This window comes from Hylobates moloch, unplaced genomic scaffold, assembly GCF_009828535.3.
Source record: "Hylobates moloch isolate HMO894 unplaced genomic scaffold, HMol_V3 SCAFFOLD_2, whole genome shotgun sequence".
In the NCBI taxonomy this organism is placed as follows: Eukaryota; Metazoa; Chordata; class Mammalia; order Primates; family Hylobatidae; genus Hylobates; species Hylobates moloch.
The window spans coordinates 105,375,238-105,402,919 of NW_026652277.1; the positions used below are offsets into that span (position 1 = coordinate 105,375,238).

At 40.7% G+C, this 27,682-nt stretch overlaps 1 protein-coding gene across 1 annotated transcript; it reads right to left on the reverse strand.

Annotated features, from left to right (window-relative positions):
• AKIRIN2 (akirin 2) lies at positions 1–27,185 on the reverse strand. Its single transcript, XM_032154972.2, has 5 exons — positions 26,371–27,185; positions 6,773–6,916; positions 2,956–3,105; positions 938–1,009; positions 1–685 (listed from the first exon to the last, which is right to left on the reverse strand). The coding sequence occupies exons 1-5, from the start codon at positions 26,603–26,605 to the stop codon at positions 675–677; spliced, it is 612 nt and encodes a 203-aa protein (XP_032010863.1). The 5' UTR covers positions 26,606–27,185; the 3' UTR covers positions 1–674.
• Between the last annotated feature and the right edge of the window lie 497 nt (positions 27,186–27,682).

Genomic DNA, 27,682 nt, shown 5'->3' on the forward strand with positions numbered 1-27,682 from the left:
TAGAAGTAAATGTTTTATTCTTCCAACTAAATTCCAGTACTACAAGGGCAGTAAAACAATGATACACTGGGGAAAAAAAAAAAAAAAAGCAGCAATAAACATTTGTTAAAAAGACTGATAGAATAAATAAAACTACCAAAAAAAAAATCATATAAACCCATTCTGAAACCCCAAGAAGTCCTGGAATACAGAAATGCCCTCCTCCTTCACTATTTCACAGGAAGCACTGCAGGCTATTTGCTTAATATTGTCCTGGGATTACATTCTAAAATTAGTAACTGGTTACAGCTCGGTTGTAGTGCACAATTAAAATCACACTAACTTCATCTGAAGTGTCATTCTACAGTTTTATTTACACAACCAGTGAAGGGCATGTTCTAGAATACCAGCTTTAATCCTTTTCAAACATTAATATAAGAAGCCAAATTGTAATGATACAGCAAAATGAGGCCACTGGTATTAATACAGGTAGCAAAGGTCCACATCCAGGTGGTACTGACATCAGGGAAATTTCCAAAACCAGTTGCTGCTGCCTAAGAGTGGCTGCCACTGACGAAAGCTTGAAATAACCTGTATTCACAGAAGGGGTATTGGCATTGCTGCATGTCATAATTGGGACCTCTTGCAACAACTCAACAAGGAACAAGGCAGCCCAAAAATGCAGGATACGTGATTCATGAAACATCTAAAAGGTGAGAAAAAGAAAATTAGTGCAAAATACAGGTCAAAATCCAAAGGAATACTAGAGCTTGATTCCCAAATTTGCCCCTAGGTATTTAAGTAACCAAAAGACTTGCAAAGTTATGCTGCCTATTTCCTCCATACATTCTCAGCAATTTTGTTAAATTCTCTTTTTGAGTATGAAAATAATTATAATTATAAATAATTAAAAGACAGTCTTATTTTCAGTTTATAACTTCAAAGGTGAAATACTTACAACTAGCAGGCTGTTCTCCATATCGTCGCATTATTTGATCATGCGTAAACTTCACAAACGCATCATATTGTTCTATAAATAAAGGTACATGTCAATTACATGATTTGTAAAATGCCTTAATATTAGAGCCAGATAAACTGAAAATACAAAATATACAGTAAAACAATTCTAAGTTGACAATCACATAACCTCAGTAGTACTAATAGTGTATCAAATAAAAATAGAATGCAGCTTATTAGTTCCTCAGTAGTACTAACTGTATCAAATAAAAACAGCATGCAGCTTATTAGTCAGGAAACCTAGGTTTTAGTCCAATTACATGACCTGACATAAAGGCTAGGTGAGATTTATTTATTTCCTAACAATTAAAAACAAGGCTGGGACCAGGTGCGGTGGCTCACGCCTGTAATCCGAGCACTTTGGGAGGCCGAGGCGGGCAGATCACAAGGTCAGAAGATCGAGACCATCCTGGCTAACACGGTGAAACCCCATCTCTACTAAAAATACAAAAAAATTAGCCGGGCATGGTGGCAGGCGCCTGTGGTCCCAGCTACTCTGGAGGCTGAGGCAGGAGAATGGCGTAAACCCAGGAGGTGGAGCTTGCAGTGAGCCAAGATGGCGCCACTGCACTCCAGCCTGGGAGACAAAAAAAAAAACAAGGCCAGGCGCGGTGGCTCACACCTGTAATGACAGCACTTTGAGACACCAAGGTGGGCAGATCACGAGGTCAGGAGATCAAAGCCATCCTGGCTAACACGGTAAAACCCCATCTCTACTAAAAATACAAAAAAAAAAAAAAAAATAGCTGGGCATGGTGGCACACACCTGTAGTCCCAGCTACTCGGGAGGCTAAGGCAGGAGAATTGCTTGAGCCCTGGAGGCAGAGGTTGCAGTGAGCCAAGATCGTGCCATTGCACTCTAGCCTGGGCGACAGAGTGAGACTCCGTCTTAAAAAAAAAAAACTTAAAAAAAAAAAAAGAAAAGAAAGAAAACAATTGGCAGGGTACGGTGGCTTACGCCTGTAATCCCAGCACTTTGGGAAGCCAAGGCGGGCAGATCACGAGGTCAGGAGACTGAGACCATCCTGGCTAACACGGTGAAACCCTGTCTCTACTAAAAATACAAGAAAATTAGCCAGGCATGATGGCCGGTGCCTGTAGTCCCAGCTACACAGGAGGCTGAGGCAGGAGAATGGCGTGAACCCGGAAGGCAGAGCTTGCAGTGAGCCAAGACGGCGCCACTGCACTCCAGCCTGGGTGACAGAGTGAGACTCCGTCTCAGAAAAAAAAAAGAAAAAAAAAAAACAAAGGACTTTCAATAAAAAGACCTTTCTACTCTGAAAGTTATTGTATGTGGTCTATGAATGGCAACTGACTGCAATGAGAGTAGGATAACAAAAGCTAACAACAAAATACTACCTAAAACCTGATCAAGTATCACAGAAAAAGTTGTTATATATCTAAGCAAATTATCTTCTCTACATTAACGCCTCTATATTAATTCCTTAAGAATCAAAAAGCTTACATATCTATATAAACAGTAAATCTGTGGCTAAACATTCTATTTGTTACCATACATAATAAATTTTATTTACTTAAATTATCAAATTTTACTGAATTTTTTTGATAATTAAAACAGGACTGCAGTTTGATACTCAAATGACTTACACAGTGACAGCCAATTAGATATTTTAAATGTCTAGATTGATGGCAAAGTTATGAAAAATATAAAGTCAAAAAATTCACAACCAAATTGAGGTAAACTACTAACATCAGTTTTTAGTACAGGGTACATACTAATATTACTGCCGATCTACAGGGCTAGCCAATATTCTTTTTCCTGAGGTTACCAAGGCGGGCCATGAGCTATAAGAAGGTTAATTTCCTTTCCTGAACTGAATTTTCTCATTCTCAGAGAATATACCACACTAGTGTATACAAAGTGAAATTAAAGTACACGTGGAAAATGCATTTCGCACAACTGAGTTCCTCGGAAACTCTAATAAACACACCTCATACCTGCAAGTTTTGTGTTCAATATTTCTTCATATTCTTCTCGAACTTTCTCTTCACGTTCTTTCAACAAACGTTCACAGATCATCCCAACCTGCCGTAGAGTAAATAAGGGCTGTTCTTTTTTTAATGGTGAGGATGCTGCAGATGAAGTCCCTATGTACAATGAGGACAAAAAATAGCACCTGGTTTAGAGCCATGACATAAAGCAGTTTCTAAACGAAGAGGTTTCATTTGGATCTCTTCAATCTTGATATAAAAGCATTTTAAAATCAGATTTTAAGCACAGCATTTCACAAGTCTTAAAACAACCAAAATAATAATTCCATCGGCTGGTGACGCTGGAAAAACATGGCAAGATGTAATTAAGATAAAAAAAGACTGAAGGGTGAGTAGAAAAAACTTTAAGACATAGGAAAGGCTGGGCGTGGTACTCATGCCTGTAATCCCAACACTTTGGGAGGCCGAGGCGGGCGGATCACCTGAGGTCAGGAGTTTGAAACCAGCCTGGCCAACATGGTGAAAGCCTGTCTCTACTAAAAATACAAAAAAAAAAAAATTAGCCAGGCATGGTGGCGGGCACCTGTAATCCTAGCTACTCAGGAGGCTGAGGCAGGAGAATCACTTGAACCCGGGAGGCAGAGGTTGCAGTGAGCCAAGATCGCGCCACTGCACTCCAGCCTGGGCAAAAAGAGCAAAACTCCGTCTCAAAAAAATAAAAACAAAAAATTAAAAATTAAATTTAAAAAAGACATAAACAAAACTTAAACATTACAATGATGGGTCCCATTACAAAACATCTTATCTCCTTTCTGGAAAATACCATACCATGAAGTATTTTAGTGACTAAATTACTTTCCTACACTAGGAATGAAGAACACCTCAGGTCTAAACTTAATTTTATTTAGTGCCAGAATAACAAATCATGCCTGTAAAAAGACACTTAGTCTTCAAAGCCATACCATTAATATCTTAATAGCCTACACACAATGAACTGGTAATTATTCTACCATCATTTCACACCTTTAGAAAGGGGTTTTCCTTTATTGAAAAAGAAAATACGCCAGGCATGGTGGCTTACGCCTGTAATACCAGCACTTTGGGAGGCCAAGGCGGGCGGATCACCTGAGGTCAGAAGTTCAAGACCAGCCTGACCAACATGGAGAAACTTCATCTCTACTAAAAATACAAAATTAGCCAGGTGTGGTGGCACATGCCTGTAATCCCAGCTACTTAGGAGGCTGAGGCAGGAGAATTGCTTGAACCCAGGAGGCAGAGGTTGCAGTGAGCTGAGATCATGCCATTGCACTCCAGCCTAGGCAACAAGAGCGAAACTCCATCTCAGAAAAAAAAAAAAAGAAATTTCATGTTGGCACAATAAAACTTTTATGTTTAAAAAAAGAAGGTACAGCATGAATCCTTTTATAAAAAGATTAAAAAACATTCTGGAATCTAGCTTGTGTGGTGGCTCATACGTGTAATCCCAGCACTTTTTGGGAGGCCGAAGCAGGTGGAACCCTTGAGCTAAAGGCCAGCCTGCGCAACATGGCAAACCATGTCTCTAGTAAAAATACAAAGATTGGCTGGCAGTGGTGGCACGTGCCTGTAGTTCTAGCTACAGGCTAGGCTGAGGTGGAGGTTGCAGTGAGCCAAGATCTCACCACTGTACTCCAGCCTGGGCAACGGAGTGAGACCCTGTCTCAAAAACAAAACAAAACAAAAAAGACATTCTGAAATCTACTTTGCTGGAGAAGCATAAATGATTCTAAAGGTTTTTGAACACATTGACCACTAATTCCCATTAAGTTAACAACAATTCGCATGGAAAAATAAGCTCAAGCGTTGAGCTGATAATGCTATGCTCAAAACTCTATACCATAGAACTACGCTGTCATCACACTAAGAATCCCAAAGCAGCTGCAACATCAGCATCTGTCAGTTTCAAATATTCCTTCAGCATTTTTATGCCTATTAGGATTTTTTTTATAAAAGAGAAAATATTTTGTAGTAATAACATCTACTGTAATACTGCTAAAAGTATTTTATACATATTCAAGTGCACTATTCGTTATCAATTGTTTCTTCATCTCACTCTGTGAATTTGCCCTGGTACCACCAATATTACTTACTCTCTTAACTTGCTCCTTATAACCTGCATGGCAGGAGCTAGTTAACTATGCTTATTAGAACTGTGCATACCACAATAACAAAGCACACCAGCTTTATTCCATAATTATCCAAGGCCATCTTAATTTACTTTCACATTCCCAGTTTTGTTACTTAAGACTGCCAGTTAACTGATCTTCTAAGTGAAGTAAGTAAGGAAATAATGATCTTGGTTTCCTGCTAATATAGTCTAGTCCCCAATCCTCACCTCTATGTTTCAACCACTAATACCTGGCCCCCACAATGGGCATGGCAGTATTTAGTTTTGAACAAGTTCATGTTTCCCAATCTAATTTTATTTGACTATGTTATGGTCTTTGATTTTTTTTTTTCTGAGATGGAGTTTCGTTCTGTCACCCAGGCTGGAGTGCAATGGCGCGATCTCTGCTCACTGTAAGCTCTGCCTCCCGGGTTCATGCCATTCTCCTACCTCAGTAGCTGAGACTACAGGCGCCTGCCACCATGCCCAGCTAATTTTTTGGATTTTAGTAGAGACGGGGTTTCACTGTGTTAGCCAGGATGTTCTCGATATCCTGACCTCGTGATAAGCCCGCCTCGGCCTCCCAAAGTGCTGGGATCACAGGCATGAGCCACCGCGCCTGGCTGCAAATTCTTTTACTCTGCCAGGTCTTCCTTCCCTTGCTAGGGAGAGGAGAGAAAGCGTTGAACAACGGCAACTGTTGTCACAAGAAAAGCTATTTTGCTGAGAACTTTACTAAAGGTAAGAGCCACTATTGATGGCTCTCTTTCAGCAAAACCTTCAACTTTCTCTTTGCTTCAAGTAGCCCTTATTCCCCGCCTCCCCTTTTTTTTAAAAAAAAGGAAGGTTATTTGCAAACATTCCCCCCAACAAAAGGTAGGTAAAGACAGATACAGGATCAAATAATAATAATAATAATCCACCTTTAGAAATCTATCCCAATAAGACAAGTGTGTAAGGGAGGGTATGTATACAGGGATATTTCTTAAAATACTATACCAGCAAAACTTCTAAGCTGAATTATCTATCATTAAGTGTTCAGTCATGACAAGGTACATCTATACCTAACAAAGGAGCATATAGTATTGTTGTTTTTTTTTTTTTTTTTTTTTGAGACAAAGTCTCACTCTGTCGCCCAAGCTGGAGTGCAGTGGCACGATCTCAGCTCACTGCAACCTCCGCCTCCCGGGTTCAAGTCATTCTCATGCCTCAGGGTCCCGAGGGGCTGGGACTACAGGCACGTGCCACCATGCCCAGCTAATTTTTCTATTTCCAGTAGAGACAGAGTTTTGCCATGTTGGCCAGGCTAGTCTTAAACTCCTGACCTCAAGTGACCTGTCTACCTCGCTCGGCCTCCCCAAGTGCTGAGATTACAGGCATGAGCCACTGTGCCTGGCCTATTGTTAATTTTTTTTAATAAAGGCTACAAATCATAGTACTTACAGGATGTCCACTTTAGGGATATTATATGCAGGGGGTTGTCTCTGGTTAGTGGGAATCCAGGTGGTAATTCCTTATTTTGTACTATATTATTTTTTAAGATGTCATGCACTACTTGTATAAATGTTTTTTTCAAACTCAGAGGCGATATAATAGCTTAAATGACTAAAGACAACTTGGATTAGACTTTTCCCACTCTAAATAATAAACTTTGTAAATGACAAGAAATGTTATTACCTGGTGAAGCTGGTCCACTGAGGAGAAATGCATGTGGCTGCGCATCAGAAGTACAACACGGATCTGTCTGTTGGAAACTCGTTTCTAAATGTCTTCTCTTCTGCATTCGTTTATACTCTTGTTTTATGTTGTACAGAATTTGTTCTAAAATAAAAGTTAAAATTTGGCAAGATAAAAACTTTCATATTAAAAAAGAGGTTGGCTTTCCAACATTATTTAGTGGACTAATCTACCCAAAATATTCCTTTCAAATAATATCCAGAAAACTGACATTCTGGTAGGAACTCATTTCAGCATAAATGCGGACATTCACTTAGCACATACACACCAACTGGAATTCAGCTGTTCAACAATATTCTTGCTGAGCACTGACTAGCAAAAATAAAGTTTTTCGATCAAAATAATGGTCAAGGAGTCTGTGAACCAAAACACCTATTTTACTCAGATTCTTAAGAGTTCCAAACTCAACGCTCATTTATTCATCACATAGAACTATTACACTAACAGGCTTTTCCAACTGCCTGTATGCCTTTTCCAAGCCCATAAATAAGAAGCGGCTTGGGGGATTATGTATATTCAAGCACACAACAGTCTGAAGTGATAATAGGTCAACAAAATGACAAAGTAGATGGAAACTTAAAAAGTCATCATACATTAAACAGCCATGGCCAATTATTTTAAGCTCAATAAAACCTAAGAATACTACAGCATTCTGAATCTTGGAGCTGGAGGGTGGGGTGAGGGGGAGACCATGTAAAGTGATTGGTACATGACAGGTCCTCAATAAATAACCACTATACCACAGTGCAATTACCTTGAACCACAATCACACAAATGAGTAAAATTATATCTGGCACATCCTTTAGGCCAGTATGATTCATTACAGAAAGATTTCTAACTCAAAATAATTACCATCTGGCCCCTCCAGAAAACCCCTGCCTAGGGGTTTCCACTCCCCTTCCAGACTTCCTCACTACACCTCCATACTCCATAGCTCCCAAGTTAACAGGTTATCAACGTGAAACTACACCCCTAGAAGTTTACTAATCAAAATCCAAAGCAAGATTAAACAAAAATGAAATGTTTAGGTGGCAATAAAAAGACTGATAGAGTGGGGTGTAGCCTTAACATTCAATTTGATAATGATGCATTAATTTAAGAACTGTTAGATATTGGTCAAGTGTGGTGGCTCAACACCTGTAACTTTGGCACTTTGGGAGGTCGAGGTGGGAGGATCACTAGAGGCCAAGAGTTCGAGACCAGCCTGGGCAACATACAGGGACCCTGTCTTTATGACACACAAAAAAGAAAGCTAAAGATTTACATACAATAATTCTTTTTAAAATTTAATACTGGTGGTTTTCGTAGATAACCACCATATCTACAAAATCTTGTCACTTATCTCTTTTCTCACTTTATTTCCCTAGGAGAAGAACTTTCAGAATTTTTGAGAGACTCTGGGAGGACAAATAAGTTCCTTAAACATTTTAGATACTGCCTGTTTCATTATTTAAACTGAAAAAAAAGTTGCAAGACATATCCAGTTAAAGATACCATTTACGTAAATTTTGTGGTATAAAAAGGCCTGTTTATATATACATGAATGTGCGGTTTAAGTACAAAATCACCCATTCATGTGTACATAAACAGGTCTATAATGATTAATTTCAGGATAGTTATGTCAGGGTGCTTTAGCTGTATTTAACATTTTTCATTTGTTAACATTTGTTTAATACGGGTTACGGTCATTTTCAGTTCTTTTCCATTTATTTGAACTACTTTGTAATTTGAAAACAAAGTTATTCCAATCGAGTGACAGTGGTTAAATTGTTAAATTATCAGTGTTGGCATGAAACAGTTGTCTACTGAATGGTAAGCATACCTTGATATAAATGGGTTTCCTAATATTCACCAGAGGTACCCAATAAAACTAATGTAACATCCAGTATCAACCAGGATAAACACAAATATCCTTATTTTTTAGTAACAGACCTGTTTTCAGTAACAACAATCTAAAGGGTTTTTCTTTTCTTTTTTGAGACGGAGTCTCACTCTGTCACCCAGGCTGGAGTGCAGTGGTGTGATCTTGGCTCACTACAACCTCCGTCTCCCAGGTTCAAGCAATTCTCCTGCGTCAGCCTCCCGAGTAGCTGGGACTATAGGCGCGAGCCACCATGCCCAGCTAAATTGCATTTTTGGTAGAGACAGGGTTTCACCACGTTGGTCAGGCCAGTCTCGAACTCTTGACCTCAGGTGCTCCACCCTCCTCAGTCTCCCAAAGTGCTAGGATTATAAGTGTGAGCCACCGTGCCCAGCCATTATATTTTGCTCTCTGAGAGAGAGTAAGCTTCACTCACATTCATCACTTTCTGTCCAAAGCTACCATTATCCTGATCAAAAGTGCCATTCAAAACATCATAAAATTTATTTATAACCAGAGATTTTAGGAGGTACTAGTTTGGAGTAACTTGACCTTAATATTTATCTTTTGTGTGACTTATATACGTTCTTTCATCACCACATAGCTGTTCTCAGATTTAGTCTTACTTCTGCTTCACAAGTCAACCAAAGCACAACTAAAATGTACCAAAAGAATGCTTGTATAGTAACAACCTCAATTTGTTCATTTGATAACCTCAAATGAAAGCTAACCCAGAATTAAGAAACAGTAAAACTTTAAAAAATTTATCTTTGTAAAACTCCATACCATCAGATACTTAGGGACATCACTAACAATTTCAAGGTATAATTTACAAATGACGAAATTCACCAATTTAAATGTACAATTCATTTGAATTCTGACAAGTACATACATACAGTTTTGGAACTAACATAACTATGATAACTTTTTATCACTCCAAAAACTTCTCTTGGGCTCCTCTGCAGTTAATTCACTACCATTATCATCACTCCCCCATACAGTCCACCAACACTCATCTGCTATTACTACATAGTTTTGCCTTCTCTAGAATTTCACATAAATGGGATCATAAAGAGTATAGACTTTTATGTCTGAACTACTTTCACTCAGCAAAATGCTTTTGAGATTCATGTACGTTGCATGAATCAGAAATTCCTTTTTATTGGTGAGTATTCCATTGTATGTATGTATATATATACACACACAGCTAGCCTTTCTCCTGTTAATAGACATTTAGACTGTTTCCAATTTGAGACTATTACGAATATTCAAGTACCAGTCTTTGGTGGACATGTTTTCATTTCTCTTGGATAAATACCTAGGAGTGGGAATGGGCTGCCTAATCATATGGCAAGTGAAGGGTTTATTTTGTTCCTACAAAATAAAATCACTAAATTAATTTGTCATTTTGCATTCCTACCATAAAAGTATTACAGCTCCAGCTGTTCCACATCCTTGCCAACACTTGACATTGTCAGCTAAAGAGCTTTAGAATTTTTAATACTTTTACCTGCATTGCTTTTTACATCTAATATGATGCAACTATGTCATCTAAGCCACACTGTGCCCTCAAATGCTCTAATACTGGTAACATGTGATCAACAATGTTATGCAGTGAAGGGTCCAATTTAACTTGGCCAAGATCTCAACCACACAAGTAGCAAACAGCTAACTGCAACGGCAAGCCTCAAGCTCAATTTATTTCAGTTCAGGGATATAAACAGTCTTGAAGCTGATAACGCAAGAAATTTCCTCAGATTCAATATTCTACAACTACATTGCTAAGCTCAATCTAGATACTCGGCTAACCTGAGTTGCTTTCATACCAGGTAGATAAAGGCCTTCCATATATCAGTCAAGTACTTGTCTACTTAGTCTTAAGCTACTTAGATCTGGGCATCTCTTATCAAACCAGCAAGTTACTATTTTATCCAAGGTACATGTAATATCTGACATTGTCTTGCCAACACAATTTACAGTTCATTAAAGAAAAATGAAGTCCAAGCTTCACTTGTATTATCAGTTGCATATTCCAGTATTATCAGCTGCATATTCCAGTTTTAATCATATGCCTTCCTATTTGGCTTATGAGGCACAGACTGAATTTGCAGCAACCATTTAGAGCAAAATATCTACAGTTATCTTCAAGACAAGCTACAGCACACAAATGGCTATATATTCTTTTTCTAAATCCTAAAAACTACCTTACTCTTTTACCATAAAATACTGCTAAGCGGAAGTCATTATTAGCAAGTTCTACAACTCAGCATTTTCATTCTCAAACCTAGTACATGACACTAAAATTGCTAATAAAATTCTCCTTAGCAGGTAGGCAGTATTAACAGGTCAGCACCTATTCTTTTGGAATATTTTTAATGACAAATTAGGAGGCCAGAAACAGTGGCTCACACCTTTAATCCCAGCACTCTGGGAGGCCGAGGCAGGAGGATCCCTTGAGGTCAGGAGTTTGAGACCAGTCTGGCCAACACAGTGAAACCCCATCTCTACTAAAATATAAAAATTAGCTGAGTGTGGTGGCGGGCCTCTGAAATCCCAGCTACTTGGGAGGCAGAGGCAGGAGAATTGCTTAAACCCAGGAGGAAGAGGTTGCAGTGAGCTGAGATCATGCCACTGCACTGCAGCTTGGGCAACAAGAATGAAAACTCCATCTCAAAAAAATAAATAAATAAATAAGGTAAATGTGGAAAGAAAAGGCCTCTTTTTAGTTGCCACTGATTACTTAGGAAATGCTGGACACCACGAATAAGGTCAACAATATAAACAGGAGAAAGTAGTTATGGGATAAAAAGCATGATGGAATTGATGGGGGCAGGATAAACAGCATCAAGATAAGACTGAGCAAAGGGAAGAACATGGAATTAGAAGCAACTAAAAATAAGTTTAAAGAGAACCACAAAGGAAGGGAGGTGGGGTGTCAAAATATCTTTCTAGGGTCCATAAATTTAAGTTCTAAAACTCTGACATGTGAAACTAGAAACTTCTGCTCGAGACCCATAAAGCTTTACTATTTTCCTCCAGACATCATTACTAGATCAAACATTAAGGTTTCGCGAACAGTTTTAAGATGAGGTGTATGGGGCCCCTCTGTATCATTTTATAGATCAATACCATTTATTTCTCCATGGAATATCTTTGGAAAACACAAAATGAAAGTGGACCTAGAAAGACAATTAAAACAATAGAATTAAAAAAGAAATCTTGGGGCTGGGCGCGGTAGTTTATGCCTGTAATCCTAGCACTTTGGAAGGCCAAGGCAGGCGGATCACCTGAGGTCAGGAGTTCGAGATTAGGCTGGCCAACATGATGAAACCCTGTCTCTACTAATTGGTGGTGGGCGCCTGTAATCCCAGCTACTCGGGAGGCTGAAGCAGGAGAATTGTTTGAACACGAGAGGCGGAGGTTGCAGTAAACCGAGACTGCACCACTGCACTCCAGCCAGGCAACAGAGCAAGACTTAGTCTCAAAAAAAAAAAAAGAGATCTTGAAAGTCTGCCAGTTCTAGTCAGGAACACAAATGATATGGAAACCTGTACATAATTAAGTAAAGAAAACTTGCAGTAGTCATTAAGACTTAAAACTAAGACACTCTGTTCCAAAATAACAGAGCAATGTACAGTTCTGAACTACATACTAGATACCGTCATGACTACTTTCTAAATTAAAACACACAACTTGGGCAGGGCATGGTAGCTCACACCTGTAATCCCAGCACTTTGGGTGGCTAAGGTGGGTGGATCACCTGAGGTTGGGAGTTCGAGACCAGACTGACCAACATGGAGAAACCCTGTCTCTACTAAAAATACAAAATTAGCCATTGCACTCCAGCCTGGGCAACAAGAGCAAAATTCCGTTTCAAAAAAAAAAAAAAACAACACACAACTTGGAGTTGCTATGGAGACCCATCTTTATTAATTGGCTATTTTCCCAGGATCATCTCTTCAGAAACTAAAACATTTATGTTCTCCTTGATGGAATCTTAAGGACAATATTCTTATCCAACCAAGGGCTATTAGACTATAAAGAATGAGCTGATACCATTTTAAATTCACCTTAAAATACTATTATTTCACTGGTACATATAGCCAATGATTACTTATTTGAAAGAAACGACTCAATTTGTTAAAACTCTGCAGGTAAATATAAGTTTTACACCTCCAGCTTATATTACACTAAGGGGATACATTAACCTTGTTGCTATTGTTATGTAGCTCTTAACTAAGTATTTTCTCAAATAACTTACAAGCTACCAAAATAGAGTAATAACAAAGAAAGCATGGCTGCATGCAGTGGCTTATGCAAGGCCGAGGCAGGAGGATCACTTGAGGCCCGGAGTTGGAGATGAGCCTGAGCAACAAAGCGAAAACTCTCTCTCTACAAAACACAAAAAATAAAATTAGCCAGGTGTGGTGGCTTGCCCCTGTAGTCCCCAGCTACTGGCAAAATGAGGTAGAAAGAGAGTTTGATCCCAGGAGTGCCAGGCTACAGTGAGCTACAATGGCGCCACTGCACTCCAGCCTCGGCAAGAGTGAGACCTTGAGTTTTATTTTCTTGCTTTTTTTTGCGGGGGGAGGGCCAGAGGCTTGCTCTGTCGCCCAGGCTGTAGTGCAACGGTGTGATCTCAGCTCACTGTAACCTCTGCCTCCTGGGTTCAAGCGATTCTTCTGCCTCACCCTCCAGAGTAGCTGGGATTACAGGTGCCCGCCATCACGCCCAGCTAATTTTTGTATTTTTAGTAGAGACAGAGTTTCACCAGGTTGGCCAGGCTCGTCTCGAATTCCTGACCTCAGGTGATCCTCCCGCCTCAGCCTCCCAAAATGCTGGGATTACAGGCATGATCCACCATGCCTGGCAAGACTGTGTCTTAAAAAAAAAAAAAAAAATGCCAGGCACAGTGGCTCATGCCTGTAATCCCAGCACTTTGGGAGGCCAAGGCAGACGGATCACCTGAGGTAGGGAGTTCAAGCTCAGCCTGACCAACATGGAGAAACCCCGTCTCAACGAAAAATACAAAAAAAATTAGCCAAGCGTGCTGGCATGTGCCTGTAATCCTAGCTACCCGGGAGGCTGAGGTAGGCGAATCACTTGAACCCTGGGGGAGGTGGAGGTTGCAGCAAGCCGAGATTAAGCCACTGCACTCCAGCCTGGGCAACAAGAGCGAAACTCCGTCTCCAAAATAAAATTAAAAAAAAAACACGCAATAAATGGAGAAGGGGAAATTGAACTGCCCCAAATCCAAAACCCAAAATGTGCATGCTACAGAAACATTTGGTTCCAAGGCAAAAGGTTCAGCTTCTATTCCAATTAACCACAACCACAGGGGCAATGTAATGTGTATTTACCTGCAGGGTTTTAACAAATTGAGTAATTTACTTCAAATAAGTAGCACTAGCTATACAGTACCAATGAAATGAAAGAATTTGACCTAGTTGATTCCAGTTGTTCCTCCTCCTGTAGGGAAGATAAATGAATGCCTTTTATACAGTTAATTATTATATAAGTATAAATGTAGAACCTAAGCCAGCTTGCAGAGACTGAGAAGGCAGACTCTTTGAGGACTCCAGTACAGCACAATCAAGCTGAAGAACAAACCCATCTCCTGTAACAACTTGTTCAGGCACCCCCCAAAAAATTAGCATATCTGGGCCAGGCGCAGTGGCTCATGCCTATAATCGCAGCAATTTGGGAAGCCGAGGCGAGTGGATCACCTGAGGTCAAGAGTTCGAGACCTGCCTGGCCAACATGGCGAAACCCTATCTCTACTAAAAATACAAAAAAAATAGCCAGGCAAGGTGGTGCATGCCTGTAATCCCAGTCACTTAAACCTGGGAGGGGGAGGTTGCAGTGAGCTGAGATAGTGCCACTGCACTCCAGCCTGGGCAACAGTGAGACTCGGTCTCAAACAAAAAAAGCATACCTGGAACCAGGATTTGCCAAACTGATGACTAACAGGCCAAACTCAGCCCCATGGACATGATTTTTTTAAAAACATGTTAATTTGTGGACATTTAAAAACTGGGTGGTTTTACATATATAAGTCAGACTTCTGACTACTCTTGGGAAAACCAGATAACACGGCAAAACTCAGCTGAAGATTCATAGTGACTGCTACCTTTTGGGCCTAAGTTCTCAAGTGCTTCTACAATTTTAATGCACACACAGATTACCTCCAGATCTTGTTAAAATGTAGACTCTGAAGGGTGGAGCTTAAGATTCTACATTCCTTATGAGGTGATGCTGCTGGTCAGGACTGGAATTCACTAGCTCCCTCCTAGTTTACTTTATATACGTCTGGAACTATGCGTATTTAAAGTTTCTAGCCCCTGCTTAAAATAACAACTCTCTTGGCCACGGGCGATGGCTTACGCCTGTAATCCCAGCACTTTGGGAGGCCAAGGCAGGTGGTCACTTGAGGTCAGGAGTTGGAGACCAGCCTGGCCAACATGGTGAAACCCTGTCTCTACTAAAACTACAAAAAAATTAGCTGAGCATGGTGGCGGGCGCCTGTAATCCCAGCTACTTGGGAGGCTGAGAATCGCTTGAGCTTGGAAGGCAGAGGCTTCAGTGAGCTGAGATCACGCCATTGAACTCCAGCCTGGGCAATAATAGCGAAACTCCATCTCAAAACAAACAAACAAACAAACAAACAAAAAACAAAAAAAACAACTCTTAATTGAACATTTTTTAAAAAGTGGTTGGTTTACTATTGGACATACTAGGGAGTGGAGAGGAAGGAAAGGAAGACATTAGCAGCAAGGTTATTACAAGTAGGAAAATACCTAAGCTAACTTAAAATCATTTTGCCACCCTCACCTGGTTTTTGTAGTTGTAAGTTCATTGCTTCTCAGCCTTTTGGCTAAGATCAAGTGTAATTCTAAGTTAGACATACCCCTCTCGTAGGAGGAAAATATTCTGCAAATTAATTTAACTTGATTGGACCTACTTAGGAAAACTCATTACATGACATTAACCTATATATAATGATTATTTCATCTCTCCTAATACATTTTAAAAAACGAAATTCATATTCGTCATTATGTGACTGATGATGAAGCAATTCATTTACTTTACCAACGTGACCACTTTTTAAAAAGAGGAATTAAGATCACCTCTCAGGCCAGGCACGGTCACTCATGCCAGTAATCCCAGCACTTTGGGAGGCCAAGGTGGGCAGATGGCTTGAGGTCAGGAGTTCAAGACCAGTCTGGCCAACATGGTGAAACCCCATCTCTACTAAAAATACAAAAGTTAGCTGGGCATAATGGCAGGCACCTGTAATCCCAGCTACTAGGGAAGCTGAGGCAGGAGAATCACTTGAACCCAGGAGACGGAGGTTGCAGTGAGCGGAGACTGCACCACTACACTCCAGCCTGGGCAACAGAGTGAGACGGTTTCAACAACAACAAAAAGACCACCTCTCACACCATAAGACGCTGATTAGAAGTCCATATACATCTCTTATTTATCCCATGTATTTTGTAAATTAGTTGTGAACATTTAAAAGTCAATAGATTTCACAAAAATTCTGACTTCTAGTGGTGGAGGGAAGGCGCTACCAAGATCTGACGATAAAAAGGTCCAAATTAGGCTGGGCGTGGTGGCTCACATCTGTAATCCCGGCACTTTGGAGGCCAAGGTGGGCGGATCACTTGAGGCTAGGAGTTCAAGACCAGCCTGGCCAACATGGTGAAACCGTCTCTACTAAAAATACAAAAATTAGCTGGGCATGGTGATACACATCTGTAATCCCAGCTACTTGGGTGGCTGAGGCAGGAGAATTGCTTGAACCCAGGAGGCAGAGGTTGCAGTGAGCCGAGATCGCACCACTGCACTCCAGCCTGGGAAACAGGGCAAAACCTCATCTTTAAAAAAAAAAAAAAAAAAAAAAAGTCTAAATTTCCCATGGCTGGAACTAAAGAGGAATTGTCTGAACCAACTGAAGATACAAATTAAAGAGACATCTGTAAATGGAAACTGAAGTCAGGGGCAGGCATGTGACTGCTTAGGGAGCTATTAAGTGAGATAAGCATGGAGCTAAAGCTAGAACTAAAGAACTGCAAGGTTTAATGCCCAGGTAAAGACAAGAACAGCTAGGGAGTAGAGGGAAATTGTAGCCAAAGAAGGAGAAAAAGGCATTTCAAAAAGAAAGGAGTGTGCCAGCAGGCAGAATGCTGAAAGAAAGGTCAAATAAGAGGAGCACTGATTGAGTGTCATGGAAGTCACTGATTACCTGACAGGAGCTGCTTGAGGCATGTCAGGAATTGAGAACTGAAGAAATGGAAGCAAAGAGACTATTTGAAAGCTCTTTGAATTTGATTTTGAAGTGGAGGAAATCTGGAAGATAGCTGGAGGAAAATGAGTATGTTTTGTTCTTTTACTTTCTCATGGAAGGCCTGGGAATATATAAAGCCAAAAGCAAAGATCCAATTGAGAGAAGAAATAGAGAATAATCAAAAGGAAAGTTACTTTGGAGAAAAGTGGAATCTTTCCCTCACTATATACAGTGCTTTAATAATTGTTTAATCCTCAATGATACTAAAACAGGACAGGCTCAAATGTCAGTAGTGCTGGTACTAAAAACAATGAAAAAACTGTGATTTGATGGCAACTCTTGTAGAAGGCAGGCTTATTCACTGAAAGGCAAACTTGATGGTCAGTAAAAAGTCCCATCTGAGGTTGCCTTCTTGAGACCATTTCCATCACTTGGCCAGTAAATGCTCTTAATTCTCACAACAACCCTAAGACGCATATGCTACTATCATCATGTGCACATTTCCTGAGATGAGAAAAATGAGGCTCTGCTTCAATGTCTTCTGAAATGTCACATGGCTTGAACATAGCAGAGCCAGGTTTGACCTCAGGGCCCAAGTTCTTAACATCTACTACCCTCTCCAGTAGTATATTACTACACTTAATCAAAATCCTATTAGCATCTAATGTTAAATCACAATGGGCTGGGTGCAGTGGCTCACGCCTGTAATCCCAACACTTTGGGAGACAGAGGTGGGCAGATCACCTGAGGTCAGGAGTTCAAGACCAGCTTGGCCAACATGGCAAAACCCTGTCTCTACTAAAAATACAAAAATTAGCTGGGTGTGGCGGTGTACGCCTATAATCCCCGCTACTCAGAAGGCTAAGGCAGGAGAATCGCTTGAACCCAGGAGGCAGATTGCAGTGAGCCGAGATCGTGCCACTGCACTCCAGCCTGGGCGACAGAGTAACACTCTGTCTCAAAAATAAATAATCACAATGAGGAAAGTTAATTTTTAGAAAACAGGAGTTAGAATAGAGACATCACTACTATGCATAATTTATACTTTCATACACTGAAACTTCAAAAAATGGGATTGTCAAGAAGGCAATAACCGGTCGGGCACGGTGCTCACGCCTGTAATCCCAGCACTTTGGGAGGCTGTGGTGGTAGGATCAACGAGGTCAGGAGATCGAGACCATCTTGGCTAACATGGTGAAACCTCATCTCTACTAAAAATATAAAAAAGTAGCCGGGTATGATGGTGGGCGCCTGTGGTCCCAGCTACTCGGGAGGCTGAGGCAGGAAAATCACTTGAACCCAGAAGGCGGAGGTTGCAGTGAGCCGAGATTGCGCCACTGCACTCCAACCTGGGCGACAGAGTGAGACTCCATCTCAAAAAAAAAAAAAGAAAAAGGCAATAACCAAAATGAAGCATAACTCTCATCTAATGAGACCCCTGAAACAGCAATCACTAGCTATAAAAAAAAATTGTAATACCTCTTCATGTTACATCCAGAAATGTACATAAGGGATGCTTCAAGAGTCTAAAATGCCTCCTCTCGGGACAGGTATTTATATCTAACCAGAATGTTTTATTGGTGTTTTAAAAGTTAAGAAATGGCCGGGCGCGGTGGCTCACGCCTGTAATCCCAGCACTTTGGCAGGCCCAGGTGGGTGGATCACGAGGTCAGGAGTTCAAGATCAGCCTGACCAACATCGTGAAACCCCATCTCTACTAAAAATACAATTAGCCAGGTGTGGCAGCGCGCACCTGTAATCCCAGCTACTCAGGAGGCTAAGGCAGGAGAATCACTTGAACCCGGGAGGCAGAGGTTGCAGTGAGCCGAGATCGCGCCACTGCACTCCAGCCTGGGTGACAGACCGTGACTCTGTCTCAACAAAAAACAACGACAACAACAACAAAAAAAAAAAACCAAAAAAAAAAAAACAGTGAAGAATTATTCCAAGTTGATAGGTCAGTATTTCCACACATGTACAACTAATTACAATGCCAGGCTCTGATAATGCACTATTTTACCCTTGGCTATGAAAGATTGTCACAGTGAGCATCAGGTCCCCCTCTCTATCATAGCAACTAAAATCTTCTATACTTTAAATCAAGTATACCACTTAAAAAAGTTCTTCTAGATAATCATATTTTAGTAGGAGGAAGAAGGCAATCTCCTATCATAATTAAAAGGCACAGTTCAGGGGCACAGTAATGTTTGAAAAATTGGCTTTCTTCAAACTTCACTGTACATTCTACTCTTCATTTACTAATCAGTTCAACAAAAACAAACAAAGAAAAATCCAAGTCCCTCTCTCCAACCATTCCATCTAGTTTGATTTTTTTGAGGGAGTTTTATAAGAATTAACATTAACAGAAATGCAAATGAATGCTAACCAAAGTGAGAATACACATCATATACTGACACAATTTCAGAAACTTAGTAAACAAGCCTTAACACTTTAAGGAAAAAAACTGTTTCAAAAGTGATTTAATCAGTAAACCAATTTCAATACTTAGGCTATCAAAGGGGAAATGAATACTAATATGGAAAAATGTTAATAAGAAATGAAAATAGGTATACTGATAAAGCATAAAGTGCTAGCTAATAAAGTATCAACAGTGGCTGCTCTATCACCAGTCTCTCAAGAGAGACTCTTACTTTTCTTTACCTAGCCAGTGCAGTATCTGGAACTCAAATGAGGTTCATAAGGGTTTGAACAAGTGACTTCTAGAAGAAGAATTTAAATGTTTTAATAATGTTAAGAAATCCGGTACATCAAAAGACCTAAAAAGTCGAATCCAGAAGTTGTATTTAATGGAAAGATTACAATGTTAATAAAATCACAATAGCCACTAGTACATCTCAAGATGATCTGCCTATGACACTTCTGACAGAAAAAACTAAAGGGAAAAAAAGCTACACCCCAAGACAAACTAAAAGTATATTATGATGAGCTGCTTTCTTAGTGCTAGAAAGTTTACCACCCAACAAAGCCTACCATCACAAGAAATATTACAAAAATTGTTATACTGTAAAATCCTGGTCACCAGAAATATTACAAAATCTATTATACTGTAAAATTCTGATCAATAGACCCAAAATAAATATCAAAGCTGAAAAACTAACATCCACTAGAATTTTAAATTACCTGCAAGGATTCCCTACTTAATATAGCTACAGTATCATCTCATGTGAGAAACTTGCTATAACAAATAATTCAATTTCTTTGGAAATAAATCAGAACTTCATATTAAAAAGTATTTTCTTCTAAAAATCCTGTGAAACCCTTTAAAATGTTTCTTCCAATGAGCAAACATCTGATAACAGAAAAATTTTTATACATGGGCTTACTTAAAATGTTGTAATTCATGTAATCCACGTTTCTCATCATTATCCAGAAAAATGAAGAGAGAAATATACTTAAAGTGCCTCAGAAAAGTATTATTCAAAGTCTTAAACTAATTGCAGTATTTATTACGACTCGTTTGAGTCACATTTTTTGTCAAAAATGTTACACATTATGACAATGTCACAGAACAGTCTAAAAAGAAAATTTGGTACAGAATTACAGGGTAAAACTGAAATTACATTTTTTTTCAACCATAGCAACTCTAAGAACCTTGGGAAATGTCAAGACTTAAGATGCCTGATTGTTTTGTATAGGCTTAAATAAATATTTTCTCTCGTACCTTTTTAAAAGCAAGCGGTTCTCTCAAAGGCAAGAAATTCCCTGTAGTTTCACATATATAGAGAACATTCTGTGAATCAACAGTGCTAGGCATAGGGTTAACACAAGGACTACAGGGACTACAAATTGCTGGTTAACTAATTCAGTGACAGGTACTTGAAAATACCTACTCCCACTCCTAATACCATTATCTAGTTTCACGGACCAACTATTCAAGAGGCCCAAACTTAACCCATGCTATTACTTCACATTCTTCTTTAATAAAGAGAAAAATCTCTTCAAATAGGAAAGATACAACTGGGCACTTCCACTGAAGCTTTTATGCTCAATCTTACTTCCACTGAAGCTTTTATTCTCAGTCTTTCAAAACGAAAGCTTTCTATCACTGTGTCCTTCTAGGTCTATCAAAACACTTAGCAGAAAAAACCTGCCGGGCACAGTGGCTCAAATCTGTAATCCCAGCACTTTGGGAGGGTGAAGCGGGCAGATTGCTTGAGCCCCAGGAGTTTGAAACCAGCCTAGGCAATATGTTGAAACCCCATCTCAACAAAAAAATACAAAAATTAGCTGGGGATGGTGGCACATGCCTGTAGCCCCAGGTACTTGAGAGGCTGAGGCAGGGGGATCATTTGAGCCTAGGAGGCAGAGATTGCAGTGAGCCGAGATTGTGCTGTTGCACTCCAGCCTGGGACAGAGCAAGAGTGTCTCAGAAAACAAAAACAAAACAAAGACCCAATTAATATGTACTACATTCTTTTTCCAATAAAGCCATTAAAAAACTGAAGACATTTATATTATTCTCCTTTACATCTCAGGTTATGTCTCCATGGCAACCATAGTGACTAGTACCTTCCACACCTAAAGAGGGGCTAAACTCTAATCTAGCCACGTTTAGCGTATGTGTTGCTGTGCTCAAGTTAGGCTTTATTTTTCTACCTTAATAAAAAAGCCGGGGGCTGGGCACAGTGGCTCACGCCTGTAATCCCAGCACTTTGGGAGGCTGAGGCGAGCAGATCACGAGGCCAGGAGATCAAGACCATCCTGGCTAATACGGTAAAACCCCGTCTCTACTAAAAATACAAAAAATTAGCTGGGCATGGTGGCGGGCACCTGTAGTCCCAACTACTTGGGAGCCACTCTACTAAAAAACAAAAATTACCGGGCTGGTGGTGTCCTGTAATCACTACTCAGGAGGCTGGAGGCAGGCGAATTCAGATATTGCGCCACTGCACTCTAGCCTAGGTGACAGAGACTCCGTCTCAAAAACAAACGAACAAAAAAAAAGCCGGGGGCACAGGCTCACACCTATAATCCCAGCACTTTGTAAGGCCAAGGCAGTTGGACCACCTGAAGTCAGGAGTTCAAGACCAGCCGCGCCAACATGGTGAAACCCCATCTCTATTAAAAATACAAAAAAAATCAGCCAGGTGTGGTGGTGCACGCCTGTAATCCCAGCTACTCCAGAGGCTGAGGCGTGAGAATCACTTGAACCCAGGAGATGGAGGTTGCAATGAGTTGAGATAATGCCACTGCACTCCAGCCTGGGTAAAACTTTGTCTCAAAAAAAAAAAAAAAAAAAAAAGCTCTGTATCAGTAATGAATACAACTGCAGTTTTTAATGGCCATAAACTTACAGGATTCTTAAATGCATAAATCATAGAAATATGCAGTGCCTGCAGCTACATACACAGCCCTAAATAGAATATCAGGTTTAAGATTCAAAGTACAAAGACCATTAAAAACATTTATTTGCCAAATCCAGTGAGAAACTAGGAGCAATTTAACAGCTGTCTAAATAACCACAAAATATTAAAAAATACTTCTGGCTCAATATAAATGACATCTGAAGAGAGACGCTGCCTCCTCCAACAGACGTCTCATTTGTTAGCCTAGAACAATTTATATTTCATTTAAGACAGCTGGTGTCTCCGTTTGCAGGCATGCATCAATGTCTGGTGAACAATCTATGTTCCTATAAACCCTTCCCCATTCACAAGCTGTAGTTTCCATTTTCAATGGCAAGTTTCCAGCAAGTACAATGAGTTCTTACAAAGGAACTTAAACTCTTCACAGAATTCAATTCCTAAGGCAGATTAATGGTACCAAGCCATAAACAATGTGAATTAATGTGCCTAACAAACTCACAAATACATTAACATTCACAGAAGGGTATCTTCAGACCATTCATTCACTACATAATAATGAAAACAATGTGCTGGACTTGACTGACGGTCTCTTACAATGTTGCAATATTTTGGTTTTATTAAAATAATTTCTTTCTTGGGAATGTCATGATAATCTTTTGGCTAAATGGTAATATTATGAGATATTTCAAAAACCAATAGTAAAGCATATTTTGGTTCTCAACTAACTTACCAGGGTAAGTATTGATGCAGCTACTAGAGGTATTCATTTCACCAACGATATTCAATGCTTCTGCTCCCCCTCTCCTTACTTCCACTGATCACTTTTCCTTTCCCATACCCAGGGGTATTATAAACCTCACTGCTGACACCCCACAGTAGGGTAAGCAAACTTTTTCTGTAAACACCAGAGAGCAAATATGGAGTTTTGGGGGCAATACACTCTCTGTGACAACTATTAAACTCTGCCATCGTCACCTGCAATGAACAATACTTAAAAAAAAAAAAAAAAAAAAAAGAATGAGCACAGTTGTGTTCCAATACAATTTTATTTATGGACACTGAAATTTGAATTTCACATAATTCTCACGTGTCACAAAATAATTCTTTTGATTCTTTTCCAACCATTTAAAAAATGTAAAGAACATTCTTAGCTCGCAGGCTACACAAACATATGGCTGTACTTTGTCAACCATCCCTAGACCCTGGACAGCATTTCTGAATTAGTAACACTTAGGTGTCCTAAAAAACAGGTTTGGGATAGCTGTGTGTTAAGGAGCCCCTAAAAAATTCATAATGCCAATTAGCATAATAAAGGCTCCAAGCCTTGCGGTTAAGAAAGCAAGCTTAACTTCCGTCAGCTCAGCTAGTCCCTTCCTTTTTCCTAGTACTAAGTTGCAACAGTTTGAAAAATATTTAAATAAGAATAGTCAAGTCAAACTTCCTGGGATGACTAAAATGATAGCTAAGGTTTAAAACAGACATCCAAGTTCCTGAAACTAATAAAGCCACAACATGACTTCGGCTATGCCATCAGAAACTGAAAGTATCTAGAGGAGAACAATGATAAAATAAATTGTATACATGCTCTGAAAAAAATTCACTTTAGTACTCTAGTTGTACATTATTTGTATTATACTTGAACTCACAGATGTGAAAGGAAAACAAAGAGTTCCCACAAGTTTGCCAATCTCAATTTGGTAAGCCACTGTCTACTTCCAATCCTAACTACTCATTTTAGTTAATAACAGATGGGTATTTACTCCCATAAAGTTTAAGAATAATCGGTGTTAAAATAGGAAGCTAAAAATCAGGTGCATGAGAAAATTATTTCCAAGTTTAGTAACATGAAAACTGGGAAGCTCTTTGATACCTGCACAACACTGCAGCTCCCATTATGACATTACAAAAAACATACAAGACCATACCCCAAATTGGCCATATAAACACAAAGTCAAACTAAATTACATTTAGAATGTCATTCAAAACTACAGTTTAAAAAATGTAATTTTAGCAAGTCAAAACTTCAATTTCAACTTGTTTTCTCAAGTAAACTTTTTACGATAATATTCAAATTAGTTGAAATAACTTTTAGCAGACTCAGAATCAATAAGGATGTGATCTTAGGTTTCCGGATATAATCAAACTTCCAAAGTAGATGTCAAAAAAAACACCTTGAAGAAGTGAATGTGAATCTCAATCAGCTGGCTTAAACAATTCCAATAATTCCAGTCGTTTTACTACAATAGTCCAATTAATTTAAACTTGAGCTAATGTGGAGCCAATTGTATTAACCAATGCTACAGATATGCCAATGAAAAGTCAAGTTTACAAAGGATCACAATTCTTTCTGAATAAGTGTGCTTTAAAGGGGAGGAACACGTTATAGCCCCCAATTTGTTTACATACATGCCCAAGATTATTTTGACATTGAGATATAGTACTTTAATTCCCAAACCTAGCACTGTATTAATTCACTCCCTCGACTGAAATTTATTGCTGGTTAGCTACTTAATGACGTTATTTTGAAATGGCTTTATTAGTTAAGTACAGAATCCATTTCAATTTCCAATGATACCATTTCACTAAAAAACAAATTCCAAAAATGTCAACCACCAGTAGCTCATTCTTGACACTGGCTGTTTCCTTTTTTTTTTTTTCCAAAGTAAAGCCTAACAATTAATCAACAAATCCCTTTTCAATCTAATTAAAAGACAGTTTAGTAAGGTCATTAAATAAATTTATTTACGAATTTCCGTGAAAACTCACTACAACTCTAAAACAGTATGTCCTTAAATTAGACCAAATATTTAATAGCAAAAATGGTAGCTTGCATATTCGAGGGTCACTCCATGGATTTAGAAAATATTCTAAAATGTGACAAAAAAAAAAAACCACTAAAGTCAGTTTCAAATGGAAGTCACCAAATATGGAGGTATATACTTCACTTTTTTAAGCTAATGATAATGAGACATTTAAATCAAGCTATGGAAAGGCTTTGTCTAAAGGGTGATATTATTACTAAAGGCTCACACAGAAATCTTTGCATGCTACACACAAAGGAAACATTTACACTTCTAGTCCACAAAAGCCTATCCTAGGACTGTGCCAGGAGCACACAAGGATTTCAAAGTACAGAAAAAACTGGGCATACACATGCCCTACAAAGCAGCCAGAGACATTCCCCATAGTCTCTCTCAGGAAATGTTTCAAGATGAAAAGCAAAAGTAGAAGTCCCTTGGAATCTTGGGTTGATTTCTTCATTATTCTCAAGGCTAGGTTGTTTTTTCCCAACATACTTTGTTGGGCAAAAATAAAGCATTTCCAAATAAAAGCAACTCCTCAGCCCCAATTTTCAATGCAATGTGTTTATTAAAAGTTCAAGATTTCTCAAGGTCTAGACGTATAGTGTGATCATATTACAGTACTCGGGAAGAGCATTTTCTTTGTTGTTGACCCTGCTAGGGAAACAGGTCTTGACTCAGCCAAAGTGGCGTTCTTGTGGGTGATTAATGACAGGCCTAGCTCTCGCCCCAGTGACATCCATCCCTACCCCCCACCCCCACTATACTAAAATCAGCCATGTCTGAACTGGAGGAGGGGCTGTAGCCTCGCCTCAAACCACCCAGTCCCAGAGTTAATAGCTGCAACCAATCGATTACGGAAGGCACACATCCAGATTGGGGTGAAATGTGACCCTTTCGCCTAAATCTACGAATAATATCGCCCTCTCTGATCATTTCCGCTGGGGCTCCAGCGACTACGGAAACAATTCCAATCATTCGGCCCAAAGAAAAAGCTGTCCCTGTTCTACCCAATACCGGCAAGGCAAAGCCCCTACCCACCTCCAAACACTATCCCCTTGACATCAGCCCATTTCTATTGTGTCTTATTAGGTCCTCGGGCTACGAGGACCTAGTAAAAAATGTGGCTGCCCTACTACTTTGCTAAGAACAAGAACCACACAGTCCGGCACCCCCATCCCAGGGGCCACATCCCACGCCCCAGGACCCCTATTCCCAGTTCTCTCGACTACCCCGGCGGCCGCGGGGCCGGGTCCCACCTGTGGTGAGGCGGGAGGAGACGTCGCCGAAGGGGGATGGCTCCATTCGGAGATACTTCTGCGGCGAGGCGGCCGCAGCGGAGAAGGAGGCGGCGGTGGCCGCGGCCGCCGACAACGGGGAGGCAGCGGCCGAGGTGGGCGCTGACAATGGCGCACATCGCCTTCGCTTCGGGGACGCCGGGCTCAACAGTGGGTCGAAATCCAGAGTCCTTTTCAGAGTGGCTCCGCACGCCATGGCCGGGGGCAGCTGAGGCGCCGGGCTCGGGTGGGGTCGGGGAGGGGTGACGAAAGAAGAGGGCGAGGGAAGGGGTGAAGAGCGGGAACTCGAGGAGAGCCTACCCGACGGGCTCAGGAGCCAAGCGGGTCGCGGAGCGCCGGCTGTGGAAAGGAGAGCCGCTGCCGCCGCTGCCTCCGCGGCAGGGGCAGTGGCCAGAGACGGCCCGGGTGAGAGCGGGTGGGGCGGTGGCGGGCAGAAGCACACACCAGTCGCGTCAGGGGGGTTCTTCCGCCTTCTCAGGCGCGGCTCCCCCGGGAGAGGCTCCGGCCGCCCCCGCCGTCCGCTCGAGCTTTACGCCGCGCCTGAGGCGCTTCTGTGCGAAGACTAGGTCCTTTCTGAAATCGAAAACAGCACCGTGGGGTGTGAGGCTGGAACGCGGCTCCTAACACGCCCGAGTACAGTCAGTAGCTTGCGAGCGGCGATCGATGCAGAGAGATCGCGAGGTGGCTGCGGCAGCAGGAGCGCGAGCGAACACGTCCAACGGCTTCCCCCTCCCCCGTAGGACTCTCCCACCCGCCGCCGGCCCCAATATGGCGTCAATAACAACGCCGCCGATTCAAATCCGGCGGCCTCAGAGCGCGTGCGCACGGGGGCGGGCCAAACCAAGGATGCATTTTGGGAGTTGTAGTTTTTAGCTACCGGGAGGAATCGGCTTGAAAGGCGGGAAGGGAGGAGTCACAGAAACTACGACTTCCGTCATGCAAGGCGCGTGATTCCGAGTTCCGGGTTGGAATTTAAATCCCCCTGCACAGCTTGAGTGTAAGAGGAACTAAGCAAAAGAGAAAAAAAAGAGAAGGTGCTGAGACAGTGGGAGATGGGAAAGCGAACCTGTGGCAAAAGCAGGCTAAGCGACGTAGAAATCTTTTAAGATTCTTCGCATAGTTGCTGCCACAGTGATTTCAGATCTGGGAAATATAATAAGCCAATCTCTAGTCAAAGTTAGATTAATTTCGGTATCGACAGTACCCAAAACAAGACCTTTCACTTGGAGAGGATAGGAGATAATGAGATTATGAAACCTATTTAGGACTGGCA

Excerpts from the sequence above, each read along its gene's own strand:
- AKIRIN2 (XM_032154972.2), bottom strand. The coding sequence starts at position 26,605 with ATGGCGTGCGGAGCCACTCTGAAAAGGACTCTGGATTTCGACCCACTG. Across the intron at positions 6,917-26,370 it reads CTCCTCCCGCCTCACCACAG|AACAAATTCTGTACAACATA; the intron begins GTGGGACCCGGC and ends CTTTTATTTTAG. Across the intron at positions 1,010-2,955 it reads ATTGAACACAAAACTTGCAG|AACAATATGATGCGTTTGTG; the intron begins GTATGAGGTGTG and ends CTTTATTTATAG.